Below are 14,524 nucleotides of genomic sequence, written 5' to 3' on the forward strand. Positions count from 1 at the left end.
AGATAGATAGATAGATAGATAGATAGATAGATAGATAGATAGATAGATAGATAGATAGAAATTCCAGAAGGGATCTCTTAATCACCAGTGTGAACAGGAGGAACATTTACACCAAGCAAGACATGGTTCATTGTTCATATAGGCACCTGAAAACTGTTCTAAAACAGACTTGAAACGTCCTGTCTTTTAACCAAAAAAATGCTCTATCTATATATAAAATGAAATGACTTATAATGGGAAACAGGAAACAGGAAATTTCAGTCAAATCAAACCGAGTCCCATAAGATTCTGTGGTTTTCAGGATAAACCAAAACGCAGGATTTGTCTAATGTTAGAGAGATACCAGTGTTTTCTCTCTGCTCATGTCCTCTCTTCTCCTTTCTCTCTCAGGGCACTAAAGGTCTCGGCGGCCTGCCGGGCAGCGATGGTGACCCCGGAGAAGACGTGAGTCGGTGTGATTGAACGTCACCAATCTCTACAAACTGTCCGCCATCTTTACTTTCCCCATACTGCTGCAAACCTCTGTTCATCCCTGCTGTTTGTCCTCCTCAGGGTCCTATGGGAGTCACGGGTGTAATGGGAGAGCCTGGACTGTTTGGAGCCAAGGTAACGAACATAATGGCTCAACACACATAGACAGTTATATAGAGTACTTACAGTAGTTATTAAAGGTGCACTGTGAGTTCCTGCATGGTCACAAATGTTGACGTTACAAGTGAATTTCAAGGAAAACCGAGCAAGCTCGCCCCTCCCCCCCCCACGTCCCCCAACTGTCAGGACTGACTAACTAGCTGTCGCTGACCCCCACCCCCTCCCCCAGCCATCTAGTATGTGATTGGCTGGAGTGGTTTGTTGTATTTGGGTGCACAGGCTGTGCCTGTAGTGTTTGTTTCACATTTGCGATCCCTGCCTGGCAGCCCCTGACCAGTTAAAAACAAACCATAAAAGGGATAAAAGACAAACTGTCACACTACGATTTGAGACAAAAATGAAATCACGCTGAAACCATGCAGGAACTCATAGTGCACCTTTAACCAAAATAGGAAAATAAATGACAATTGTCATTAAAGTTTAGTTCAGAAAATCAGTTGCAACTACAAATGCTCTCAGTTCCTCTTTTACCACCAAGGTCTCGTTTATTTAAGCATTTTTTTCACAGTTTATTATTGTTTTTAATTCACACTGGACTACTATTACCAAGGGACTTAATGTTATTTAGAAGTCGGGACAAGCAAAGTCTGTATTATATTCAAATTTACTGTCATTATCCCCCACATTGGATGTCAAGGCTGTGTCAAAACGTTCATTTTTTAATTGCCAACGCAGCCGATATGATCCTGAATCACAGAGATGCCGATTCACACAGGACTCATTTTATAACATTACCTCTGTGTTTGACAAAATGTGGAAGGTCATTGTTAGAATCTTTACCTAACAGATCACAGACTTCAGGGTCAGGTTACTTTATTCCTACCCATAGGTGGAGCAAGAATAGCAAGAATATGACATCCACACATACAAAAACAACCCAAAAACTGACGCAAATCTTCAAAATCTGATTTTCAGAAGGTTCCACCAGTCAAGACATGAGAGAAAGAAAAAGATTAATTTAAATAAGTGAATTAAAATCATTCAAAGAAATACTCTCTCAAATAAATTTGAGATATGTTTTATTTTCCCACGGGATGAAGATCACAGTCACCGAAAACCTCCGCAATTATTACAAATTAATAGAGGTCCTCGGGTAAAACTAGTCCCGTGTGAAAAGGGTTTCAGTTACATGTGTGTGTCATGTAGCAACATCTGCTCACACACATACATGTTTTCATCCTCCTGTCAGTATGCATGTGAAAGTTAATCTTTCACGATAACCTCAATGATCTTCAACACAGAAACATAAAAGCCTCCCGCATTAATTTAACAACGCTACACAGATAAATTACAGCTATCCAATCCAAATATTTCACTGTTGTTTCATCAGCCAATCAGTAGGGAGGATCTGTTGCTCTCTGATTGGATTTAATGGATTCTTTTGAGATGAGCGTATGTTGTTTGTTCAGATGATTCAACCGGGAGAATTTGAATGTAACTCATCCAATAATTGCATGAAAAGGGTCTGCAGGACCTCTGATAAGGGCTCATCCACTTAACTGTGACACTGTATTTATTATCCTTAGTGCACACCCAACAGTCCTGCAAAGTGAATCACAACATGGGGAATGATTTCATGAAGTCATTTGATATTTCTTTCTGAATGACAAAGCACACTGGCAGTGTATCATGTCCGTCAAAACACCCCCGCCCATTGTTTTCTGTTTTAATGTGAGTCATTACTTATCAGGCCAGAGCACACAAGTCTGTTTTTTTCCTGCCCAATCTATTGAGTTTGACCATTAGAGAAACGTACAAGTAATTGTTTAACACAATAGGCTTTTTTTCACAGATGACATTTTGACATTTAACAGTAGGAACTCAGTTTTATTTATAAAACACAACACCTCAAATCGCAAATATAGCTCAACAGTGTGGTTTCAAAAGTTAAAATCCTGTTCAGTTTCTCCATAAGGATATAGATTATCGGCCCTTATGTCTGAACTATCTGAGTTAGACTGATCACGAGCACCGGACGTTGGGAAACAACAGTTTCTGCTCCTGTAGAAACCCGTAGAAACCCAAAGTCCGAATGAAATCAACCTTGTTTTCAGAAAAATACGCTATGTCATGGAGATGTACTACACTACCCACAATCCTAAGTGTAACAGCGAAGTCTCTAAATGTTGGAGATTCTTCTTTTTAAGCCAAACTAAATGTTTTATGATTTTATGATTAATCTCAGAGCTGGATAGCTTGGTTCCATGCTTAAAGGGCTTTATATCACCATTTAATCAGACCTCTATGGAGATAGTGAACCGGTGGTCACTGTTAAACTGTAAAACTTTATTCTTTATTTGCATCGGGGGGGGTACAATCTGCACAGTATCATCTGCTGAACGTCCTAATGTCTGTTTTCTACTTTCTGCAGGGCCAGAAGGGGGATCAGGGTGTGAAAGGACCCCGAGGCAGAGTGGGCGCTGTGGTGAGTAAACTCTAGAGTCCCACCTTCAGTCGTTAAAGTCCAAGAGAAAGACCCTGATTCAGAACCACTTGCTGAGTCAGCGGTTGCATCGTTTAACCCTTAAATCGCCTCCTGTAGTCCACCACTTGCCTCCCTTTCTCGAGTCTTAGAGAGGCAACAACCAAAAGGTGTTTTTACCGGGATAAGACGTACTTTCCTCTGAAGCATCACATAGATTCAGCTGTATGTGCAGAGTTAGAAACTCCTTCAGCTCTACGGCTTCTCTCGTGTATCCTCGCCTAAACCTCCTGGAGAGATCCCTCCTTGATTCTTGCTCCTCGAGGCAGGAATACGGCTTCTGGGAATGCTGCTCTTGTGATTCCTCGCTTATGGCTCCTCAGTGATCCCATCCTTCACCACGGAGGGACAGAACAACCTCCGAGGGCCGAGGAGTTTAGGAGCCATCAAATAAGTGACATCACAAGCAGCCAATTTGGGAAACAATTCAATTCAATTTTATTTATAGTATCGATTCATAACAAGCGTTATCTCAAGACCCTTTACAGATAGACCAGGTCTACACCACACATTTCAGAATTTACAAGGACCCAACAGTTCTAGTAGTTTCCTACAGAGCAAGCAACAGTGCAAAACACAGACATTACTTCCTCATCGACTTCTTCTTCGCTTTGAAAAATGGTGCTTGAAATGAATCCAGTAGTGGGAACGAAATGTAAAATAACGTGTACTTTTTACTGATTTAATTCTGTAAAAGTTGGTTGTGGTTATACATCTTAAATTGAAAGACACTTTTGGAGGAAGATCTGCAGTTCTAGCTAATATCTTGAGGAATTTCCCTGCGTTCAGTTCTCAGGAAGTAAGCTGTTTGTTTTCTTTATATTGATGTGGCCATTTTGACATTAAAAAGAGGAAGAAGAAGGAGGAGGGGATGTCCCTAAAAGAAAAAAAGAAAAAAAAATACCACGCTGTTTCAGAAAACGACAAACAGAGAAATCACCACATGTCACATCTGGACAGTTTGTCCGTTAAAAATGAAACATCTGTTACATGTTGTGTGTAAAAACTACACACCGCCCCCCCTCCATCCATAAATAAATGAATCAGGAGAATCAATACCTTTGAATGCAGTGATAAAAACCCAATTGTGAGTCGTGACAATAACAAAACAAACACTGGGATCATCAAACGCAAGAGATCTAGATTTAAGGTGGAATAAGCCGGTTGTAATTTTCAACAATAATTCAAAATAACACCTAGCTTTCTCGCGCAGGGATTTAATACATTTAATAACGGACCGAGGTACATTCCTTTTTGGTGTTGGCAAAGTTTTATGATTATTATTATTATTATTATTATTTTATCTTCAGGATTTTACATCTTTTAAAGCAGCTCAGCAGAGAAAAATAGTGGAAGATTAGAGTGCATAAAACATACTCATTGAGAGAGACAGCTCTCTTTCCTTAAATAGAGCTCAAAGGAAGTGTAGTTATGGAATAAAATAGAGCCTAATGAATGGAGAGAGGGGTGCAGAGGATGAGAAAAGAATCAGAGGCTCATTTTTCAGTGAGATTTCTAAGTGGCTGAAACTGTTTTAGAAGTGAAACCGTTCTGAGTCATACAGTTTAACCACTCAAGAAGTACAGTAGATTCTTACAGTGAGTAGATTGATGACTGTACAGCAAGTTACAGAACCCCCCCCCCCCCCCCCCCCCCCCCCCCCCCCCCCCGCCCCAAATACAAATGAACTAAACCAAACCAAAGCCCTAATCCTGTTAAAAGCACCACTTTGGTGAATGTGTGACTACACATGTAGTAATCTAACATCTAATGTATCAAGGATCCACGCAGCTAAATCTGTGAGGGCGTACGTGTGTGCGTTTGGACTAAAAAAAAGTGGTACATGATCTTGGTAAGCATTTCGATCATCCATCCATCCATCCATCCATCCATCCATCCATCCATCCATCCATCCATCTGTCCATCCATCCATCCATCCATCCATCTGTCAGCAAAAGTGACAAAAACGTCTGGAAAAGCGACAAAAGGGTCAAAAATGACGGCCAAAATGTTGACATTTGTTTTTAAAATTTTGACCCAAAAGAACTATGCAACATAAACCTAAATGTCGTAACTGCGTGGCGTTCCTTTTTTGTCGGCTAAACTCAACATACAGACGCTGATACGAGTGACCGCTCACGGAGCTCTGAAACTGGCGTCACATGACCAGCCGGCGGTCGCCTAATTTCACCAGATATCATACGAATTATTGTGAATGAACCTTCATACTCTGTTGACATTGGAAAACATATTTTTTATAATTTTTTAAATTGTATTTATTATGGATTAAATCGTATTGATTGATTGATTGATTGATTGATTGATTGTATGATTGATTTATTGAGTATTATTCGGTCTGTTTGTCCAACAGGGAGCTGAAGGAGAGCAAGGAGACGCCGGAGTACCGGGGAAACCAGGACCAAAGGGCCTGCAGGGCCAGCCTGTGGGTACAGCCGACTACAGATCTGTTATTAACATATAGACCAATATTCCTCTTTTATTAAATATCAGACAAAACAGGCGCCTGGGTAGCTCACCTGGTATAGCGCGCTCTCCTCTCTAATGCCTTTAACGCAGCGGCTGGGGGTTTGACTCCGACCTGCGTCCCTTTGCTGCATGTCATTCCCTCTCTTTCTCCCTCTCCCCTTTCATTTCTTCAGCTGTCCATTTAAAAATAAAGGCCTAAAACGCCCCAAAAAATAATAACCTTTAAAATATGAGACGCCACAAGGGTCTCTTTCCAAAGATTTTTGTTTAGTTTAATAGTTTATTTGAATGAAAAATAATAATACTACAACAACAACATTAAAATAAAAGATTTATATACATGGATTCCTGCATACATATATAATTAAAATGACATATAAATAAGGTTATGTACTTCTTAGCACAGTCTTCCAAAATTGAAAGTTCTCAGGTCCGACCCCCTTTCTCTGCTCTCATCCTTTAGTAAATCTTATGCTTCAGTTATTCAAACATGATTATTTACACATAATAGACACAGATACACACATACACACACATTTACACTTTTTTCCTTTCTTCTTCTTCTTTCTATGTCATCTATCTATAGCAGGTTAAATAACACATCCATACTAGACTTAGTATATAGACATATTAGTATGTAGATATATTAGCGTATAGATATACTAGTATATAGACATATCAGCATGTAGACATATCGGTATATAAATATATTAGTATATAGACATATTAGTATGTAGATATATTAGCGTATAGATATACTAGTATATAGACATATCAGCATGTAGACATATCGGTATATAAATATATTAGTAAATAGACATATTAGTATGTAGATATATTAGCGTATAGATATACTAGTATATAGACATATCAGCATGTAGACATATCGGTATATAAATATATTAGTATATAGACATACCAGCATATCAGCAAGATCAACTTTAACATAATCTTAACATAATCTCAGATTAAGGAACACAACTGTAACTGTTGCCTGACTTTCTTCCAGGGGTCCAAAGGTGAGACAGGACCCGATGGTGTGAAGGTGAGTGTTTAATAATCACGTATTAGAGTCTGCACGCGTCATAAAATAACTAATACCTCTCTGTAAATATATTCTTTAACAAGTTTTGGAAATGTTTGTTATAAGATATATTCGATGTACTATATTCAACTATATTCAACTGCTTGGCTGTGTAGCAATATAGGGGTGATTGTTACACTCTGTTCTCATAAAAGCTTATGCAAGCATTTCACAGGATGTTCTTTTAGTTGAAACATGTATCTCACGTTCTTTTATTGAAACATGTATCTCACTAAAGCACAAGGACGAAGGCCCAAACGGTTAGGACTGACTCACACACTCACACACTATTCTGTTTGTATCAACCTATAAATAAAGGAACAAGGAACTGTCTCGGCGCGACTCTCTTGGGTGTTTCAGCCGAGCAGGTTGCCCTTTGTACAAAGTAGCTTGGTTGTCCCGTGTCATCTCTTGAGCCATCTTGAACGTGAAGAGAGAAATCTCTTAACAATGTTCCTTCAGTAAAAGTATATAATCAGAAAAAAAGGTATGAAAATGTCCATTGTGACTGTTGTACTATTTTTTACTATATCATTAGATCATTATTCCCCATTCATAAATGTGAGGACTTTACTGTTGGAGTTGGTTGAGCTAACGCTCATTTTAAAATATTACCTATTGGTTCATTATTAATTACAGATAGACGGGAGTTTCCCTGTAATTAATAAACTGGTCCCAATAACTTGAGGAACCAGTTGATGCCGTTATTGTTTTTGTGAGTCTTCTGGCATCGATCACAACTTCCTCTTTTATCACATGTTGCGTTTGTCCTGCAGGGCGCAGCAGGAACGAAGGGCATTAAAGGTGTAAAAGGACCAAAGGTACTTTCATCTGTTTACAATCTAATGATGAAACTCGTCGTTGCACATCACACATATATCGTACTCTCAGTTTTACTTCCTTTTCCCACACATGCTGGGGGTTTATTTACCGATTACCTCGTTTCTCCTTTGTGTCATCTTTCAGGGCGGCAGGGGAGACCGTGGAGACAAAGGACAGGTGATTACTCTATTTGCTTTATTTTTTCTGCCCTGACGTCGTAGAAATACACACACCGAAATCCAGTTTAGCATGCTCTGGTTTTACAATATAATCTTATCATACGCAACGCAGACAGGTGAAACAAATGCATCAAACGCTTGAAAAGAGTTCTTTGTATTTCAGTATGAAAGACGTAAGCTACCAAAATCAAACATAAATAAATGACTCGATAAATAAGTAAATTTGCCAATAAATGTACCAAAGATAATATCAACATACGTAAGGACATTAATTAATTGATCAAATGTGGCATAAATTGATATTTCTTTTTAATTTTCATTCCATTTATCCCCCTATTTATTCCATTATTACTTTCTTTATCCACTTCTTCATGCAATAAACTGGACGTACAGTATTATAAACAGTAAGCCGTGTAAGAGACGGTTATTGCTGGTGCATGGATAGCTCACCTGGTAGAGCGTGCGCCCTTATATAGGGGTTCACTCCTTGATGCAGCGGGCCAGGGTTCGATTCCAACCTGTGGGCTGCATATTGTCCCCCTCTCTCTCCTGTTTCATGTCCTCATCTGTCCTGTCAAATAAAGGCCTAACAAATGAAAAGAGACACTAATTGCAGGTGCACGCTCACCTGGTGCGCCCATATATAGGGGTTCATTCCATGACGCAGCGGCCCAGGGTTTGATTCTTATCTGTGGCCCTTTGCTGCATGTTGTCCCCCTCTCCCCTGTTTCATGTCCTTACCTGTCCTGTCAAATAAAGGCCTAACAAATGAAAAGAGACAATAATTGCGGGTGCACAGATAGCTCACCTGGTGCGCCCATATATAGGGGTTTACTCCTTGACACAGTGGCCTGGGTTCGATTCCGACCTGCGGTCCTGTGCTGCATGTTGTCCCCCTTTCATGTCCTCAGCTGTCCTGTCAAATAAAGGCCTAACAAATGAAAGGAGACAATAATTACAATTAAATATGCTTCAACTCTTAATCTTTACTTCCTTGTCCTTCCTTCTACTTCTCGTATTTTTCCGCCAGCATGGTCCTAAAGGTGCAGTCGGTCGTACCGGCGGCCCCGGCCCCGTGGGATCGCCCGGCATCCCGGGTACCAGAGGAGAGCGCGGGGCGATTGGGGACCTCGGTGTTAAAGGCCAAGCGGGACCCAAAGGAGTTCCAGGTCCCACTGTGAGTAACAGCTCGTTTAACGGATCGCCTGCCTTCAGAGTGATTATCCCCAAACTGTATTTTCAAAACTGCTTTTAAAGTCAAAAAAGCAGTTTTACGACACCAGTCCCAGAATTTGATTTCCTACTTAAAAAGACGGTAACGTTTTTCACTTGATCTCATTTCAGTCGAGCATTTCATTAAGTGCAATTCAAATAAAGTTCTTAGGTTATAGTTACTTTTTTATGCCGTCAAATAGATTTTTAGACCAAGACATAAATGCATTTTGACATACTTTTACAAAACATCTTTAAATAATAAAATAGAGGCAGCAGAAATGTCCCTATAAACAAGATGATGATGATTCGTTTTCATGTGGAAATGAAATCTGTTGATGAGTTTAAAATGGCTCTTTGAAGTAAAGTAACCGTATTGAAAGATTTTTGTTCACTTTTATCCACAAGTAATTAAAGCAAGTAATGCTCACCAGATGTTTTCATTCATTTGCATATTGTTCCAAATGTTTAGACGTGATTACTTAGACTCAGTAGGAGGATTAGATGACTTGTGTTTTGTAGCGGTGATGTGGAACAGTTTCTGTCCTGCAGGGTCCCGGTCTGACTGATGAGCAGGTCCTGCAGCTCTGCAGGGGCGTGGTCACGGCCCAGATCTCTCAGTACGCCGCCTCCATCCGGGCCAAGTGCTCCCAGGGCTGCCCCGTCAACAACCGGACCCTCATTGGGCCTCCGGGGGTCCCTGGGTCGGCGGGGTCACTGGGCAAACCTGTAAGTCCCTCTCTTACCTCACAGCTATGATTGGTGGAGAGGGTTTCTGGTTCAGTGCACCAGCTTTAGATAATAACAACCCAATAGAAACCTAATAGAAAGAAAATGTCCATTTATTGCTGGTTTACATTTGACAGTGTTTGCAACTATCTCATTCATGGTAAAGTGTGTCCAAACCTTTGACCGGTACTATTCATACCATATGTTTTGAAAAAGAAAGAGTGCACTTTGCACACATTAATAATTAGCTTTCTATAAAATGCAATCCAAGCTTTAGTGTGCAACTTTTTCCAATTAATGAACGTCTGTTACATTCAAGCCGTTGCCAAATGAGTTGCTACAAAGCTAATTAGGACTATCATCTCTCTCTGTATTTCTTAGTTTAGGTATTTTCAGAATATAGTGCAGTCTGGCGACTTGGAAGGCTTGTGTCATGTAGATGCGCAGACAGTGTTGTTGTCATTACGTGATTTATTCTTCTGCATTAAATCTATGTCGTGGCTACGTACGTAGGTATACGTAGGAGATACCAACCCTATGCCGAAGCCTGATGTTCATAGGGGTAGGGTTATCACTCCAAAACTAATAACTGCAACTCTCTCACTTGCTCTACCACACACTCCCCACTATACACACATGCTGGCCCTGTTATTCTCTTAAAGAGATTGACGCACACATCAGCGCACAAGTATAAACTTTAGGCCACTTACGTAGGCTACGGAGAAAGCTCTATGTGGAGCCTCCGCAGGACCATAAATCACACTTAAGAATTCATCATGGGGGAGACAGAAACAACGCACTATAGCTTTAATACAGTAAATAACTAAATTCTTGCTTTTTGAATTACAAGCATTATGTGCTGTATTCCTCAATGTCAATTCCAAAATGTCAATTTAGAGCTGGTTGACATTTCAGTGATGGCAAAACCCTTAAAAACACGTCATTTACTTGTATTTCTCTTCAATACCACGGATTAAATTGTAGATAATCACCTTGCAGTAGCACACAATGAAAACTCTAGAGTTAGTTCACCAGTGATGCTTTAGATAGATAAAACTGAAAAGAAAAATACAAACAATCTAGAAATAAAATGTCGATTTACAGCTGGGTGACATCGTTATATCAACGTTATAAGATCATAAATTACATTGAAATTCACTGATATATCTGGATTAAGGATTTAATTGGACACCATTTCTGCCTCCACCTGTCAGGGTAAACCAGGAAAAGTCGGAGCGAAAGGAGCCCGAGGACCTCAAGGAGACCGCGGACTGGAGGGACAGGAAGGAGCATCGGGTGACCGAGGTAACATCACATCATAGGGCTGCTTGATTATGGAAAACATAATCACGATTATTTTTACGATTATTACTGTGAACTTTCTGTGAATACGTTTAATACGGCCCTTTGCTGTGTGTCATCCCCCATCTCTCTCTCTCTCCCCCTTTCACGTCTGTTCACTGTCTCTATCTGTCTAATACAGGGATAATACTCCCCCCCAAAAAATATTAAAAAATGCATTCAAATGTTGGCTGACTGAGTTTAACTTTTAGGGAGAGCAAAAGTGTGCATGTCATTCGGGACTCAACACAAAAAAAGAGTTACTTGCAAAACGCAATGTGCAAAATACGTTTTTCCCGATGACATTATTTTTGTGAAGAGACTAAATCCTTTTTTAAATCTGATTAATTGCATATGTTTATCTGTGTGATACATTTGTATATCCAGTAAATCTCCATGTAGTATGTACAAGATTATATTTGTTGCCAATATAACAGAAGGAACAGAAATATACTGAGTGCAGTCTTAAAGGTGTCATTGCCTGAAATTACTCATTTTCATGCTCCTTATGTTTACAAAATTAATTGTTTTGATGCCTCAAATTTAGAGTTCATGCCCTTAAAGTGTTTGTATTATGCTCAGATTCAGAATTGTATTTAGAGTTTATATTAGAATAGGTTTACATGGTTTAGTTTTCGAAAAACACCATCATTTTGTCATACTGCACATTGCTGCAGCTCCTCTTTTCAACCAGTGTTTTGAGCTCTTTGTTTTAGCTACAGTTTGAGACATCATCTTACTTCTATTACATCTTTGTTAGGAGTTGCACATGTGCAGTACCTAGGTAAGGAGTACTAGCCAATCAGAAGCAGAGTATGAGGCCCTGACAGTACCTAGGTAAGGAGTACTAGCCAATCAGAAGCAGAGTATGAGGCCCTGACAGTACCTAGGTAAGGACTACTAGCCAGTCAGAAGCAGAGTATGAGGGCGTGCCATGCTAGCACGAGTGGAGTGCTGTAGTTTTGTCGCTTTTTCCAGAAGCTTTTTGTGTTTTTCTCAACAGGTAAAAAGGGACCGAAAGGCCTCGCAGGTGATCCAGGTCAAGGTCTGGCGGGACCCGACGGACCACAAGGCGTAAGAGGTACAACACTGTTCATCTCCACACAATCATAACATAACATAAGGTTGAGATCAATATTACATCACAATGATCAATCAACAATCATCAGAGTTGTGTGCATTCTGCTGCTACCTTCTAAATGTGAAATGTGAGGTGAAAATGTCAAATAGAACTCATTTTAGAAGTTAGAAGTTAGAAGTGTTTTTTCAAATAAAACAACAATAAAAGTCTGTAAAATACAATAAACTGAATCCTGCTACAATATTAATGTTTTACATTATCTAGCTGGTAAAATTAAATACAATTTTTTTAACTTAGCACTGGCATTTTAATCTGTTTCCCCCTAAAAACTTTAATTTCATAAGCCTTTTTTACATCACTAATACAGTTTTTAGAAAAAATATATTTTTTAATGTTTTGTTTGTATGTATTTACTATTGAATTGTAACCCGTTGTACAACTGGTTATAAAAAATACTTCTCATTTCATTTAATCTTGTATTAATATTTTCTGTAAATAAGGGACCAGAAGTTGTAGTTTTAGTTCTCAGGCTTAAAGATTTTTGTAATTTCCTCTCCGCAGGTCTGCCAGGTCACCCTGCAGAACCCAAAGACGGCATGGAGGGTCCCCGAGGTCCTCGTGGCTTCCCCGGTCCAGTTGGTCAGACCGGCATGCTCGGGAACGCGGGCGTGCCGGGATTCTGCGAGGCGCGGGACTGCAGCATCCACGCGCCGGTGATGCGCAAAGAGCAGGGTCTGGTGAAAGGACCCGTGAGTTTGAAAATGTGAACCTGAACACGAGCGACGAGTCCCGCCGTGAGATTACAGAGCGTCTGAAATTCCCCTGGTGGCAACTTTAAGGTTTGTCTCATTGAATAAGATTAAGTTTGTTTAAAAGCTGCGAATGATTCGCTCGTTCTTTGCAAATGTCAGGGGACCAAGTGTAGTACCCTGGGGTGCTCCGCTGGTGGGCAGGGTTGGTAAGAAATAGGAAAAAGAGCAGGAATGAAACCATAAAAGACAAAGATTTTAGAGTTTTTTTATACTCTATGAAGATCCACACACTGTTACAGTGTTGAACAGGAACAATGACGTCTGAGGGGGTTTATTGAGTTTGATGAAGACAGCAAATTATTCCCCACCGATTCCTTCCTCCCTTTGGTTTATTTTTTATTTTTTCTGGATCCCTAAAGTCAGTTTTGTTGGTAAAAATAAACAGAAATAAAAAAAGCTATGTAAATATTTTGTAAAGTATCTCAAATACATGTACTGTGCTCTGGAATACGTTTCAGATAAACTGTCTGATGTTGTTTTTTTTAATCCGAGTCTTCAGTTTGTCGGTCACCACATGTTTAAATGTTGTGCTTTTAATTCTGACTAAAATATTCCAGAAAAGATAAATCATAGAAATGTCTCGGTTCCAGACTTTTTTATTTTCTTCCAGATTTGTTTTTATCAATTCAACCAGAAATGAAAAACTAAACAACAATTAACTGTGATTATCAGGCTTTCACATGAGGTTCAACACTAACTGATTATTGTTTGTATGAGTTTCAACAAGTGTGTTGACAAGATGACTTTATCCTTCAGACTTATTAGAACTAGATTTAAAATATAAATAGCTGGTAACCCTTGTGTTGTGTTCCCATTAACCATGAACTTGTCCTTCCAGGTCAAAATTATACTTTTTGTGCTTTTTCTGATGTTTTTGTCGCTTTTTCTGATTTATTTCTCACTTTTTCCATTGTTTTTGTCGCTTTTTCTGATTTATTTCTCACTTTTTCCAACTCTTGGCGCTTTTTTTAAAACCTGAGCTCCACTTATTCTTGGAATTCATGGTCAACAAACCTCATTTATATCAAATTATACATACAATTTTTGGTTTAAAAGGCAGAAATAATTAATTATTTTGACTGATGGTTAAGATCAGAGGATGTTGAGTGGATCTCAGATGGGTAGATGTCAAAGTTTAGTCCGGATACTGTTTAAACCATTAAAAAAAAAAGAATTCAGATGCTATTAGATTAAATAAAACACCCAAAAAATTCAACAAAAGTAATCATTAATTTTACCTGAGGAACGTTGTATGGAATGTTATTTTTGGGCAATTTGGTTGAAAGAAATTCATATTTCTGATATAAAACACTTTAAAACGGGTCAATTTGACCCGAGGAAAACGCAAGGGTTAAATATCTAAGAAAAGAAACCCCAGTTATACCCTTTGTGCTTCTGAATAATATGAAAAGGGACAGACTGAACCCCTCGTTCATCTTAACTGAATCCTACGTTTCATCTTCTCATGAATCACGTCCCTCTAAGATCTGTTATCAGCTGATTGGCTGAAAAGTCACTAATATCATTTTGTAATAAATGTTCTAGCTGCAATGTGAATATGAGCTGAAGAAGCTGCTCATCAACCTAATAAGTCTCAAATAAAGGTCAAAATGTACTTTATTTTTTACAATCCTTAATTCTAAC

The 14,524-nt window shown here is 39.2% G+C and overlaps 1 protein-coding gene across 2 annotated transcripts in view; it reads left to right on the plus strand.

Moving 5' to 3' along the window:
• Positions 1–13,360, plus strand: part of zgc:113232 (uncharacterized protein LOC541546 homolog) — a 32,119-nt gene extending 18,759 nt beyond the window's left edge. For both annotated transcript variants that reach the window (XM_034873655.1, XM_034873654.1), the window contains 12 exons: positions 391–444; positions 553–606; positions 3,023–3,076; positions 5,505–5,576; positions 6,630–6,665; positions 7,481–7,525; positions 7,671–7,703; positions 8,736–8,882; positions 9,470–9,646; positions 10,861–10,951; positions 11,991–12,068; positions 12,630–13,360. In XM_034873655.1, the coding sequence (XP_034729546.1) occupies positions 391–444; positions 553–606; positions 3,023–3,076; positions 5,505–5,576; positions 6,630–6,665; positions 7,481–7,525; positions 7,671–7,703; positions 8,736–8,882; positions 9,470–9,646; positions 10,861–10,951; positions 11,991–12,068; positions 12,630–12,835 (1,047 nt within the window). In that variant the 3' untranslated portion in view covers positions 12,836–13,360. The remainder of the gene's footprint in view (positions 1–390; positions 445–552; positions 607–3,022; positions 3,077–5,504; positions 5,577–6,629; positions 6,666–7,480; positions 7,526–7,670; positions 7,704–8,735; positions 8,883–9,469; positions 9,647–10,860; positions 10,952–11,990; positions 12,069–12,629) is intronic.
• Positions 13,361–14,524: the final 1,164 nt, after the last annotated feature.

The sequence above is a fragment of the Etheostoma cragini genome, chromosome 6, assembly GCF_013103735.1.
Source record: "Etheostoma cragini isolate CJK2018 chromosome 6, CSU_Ecrag_1.0, whole genome shotgun sequence".
Classification (NCBI taxonomy): domain Eukaryota; kingdom Metazoa; phylum Chordata; class Actinopteri; order Perciformes; family Percidae; genus Etheostoma; species Etheostoma cragini.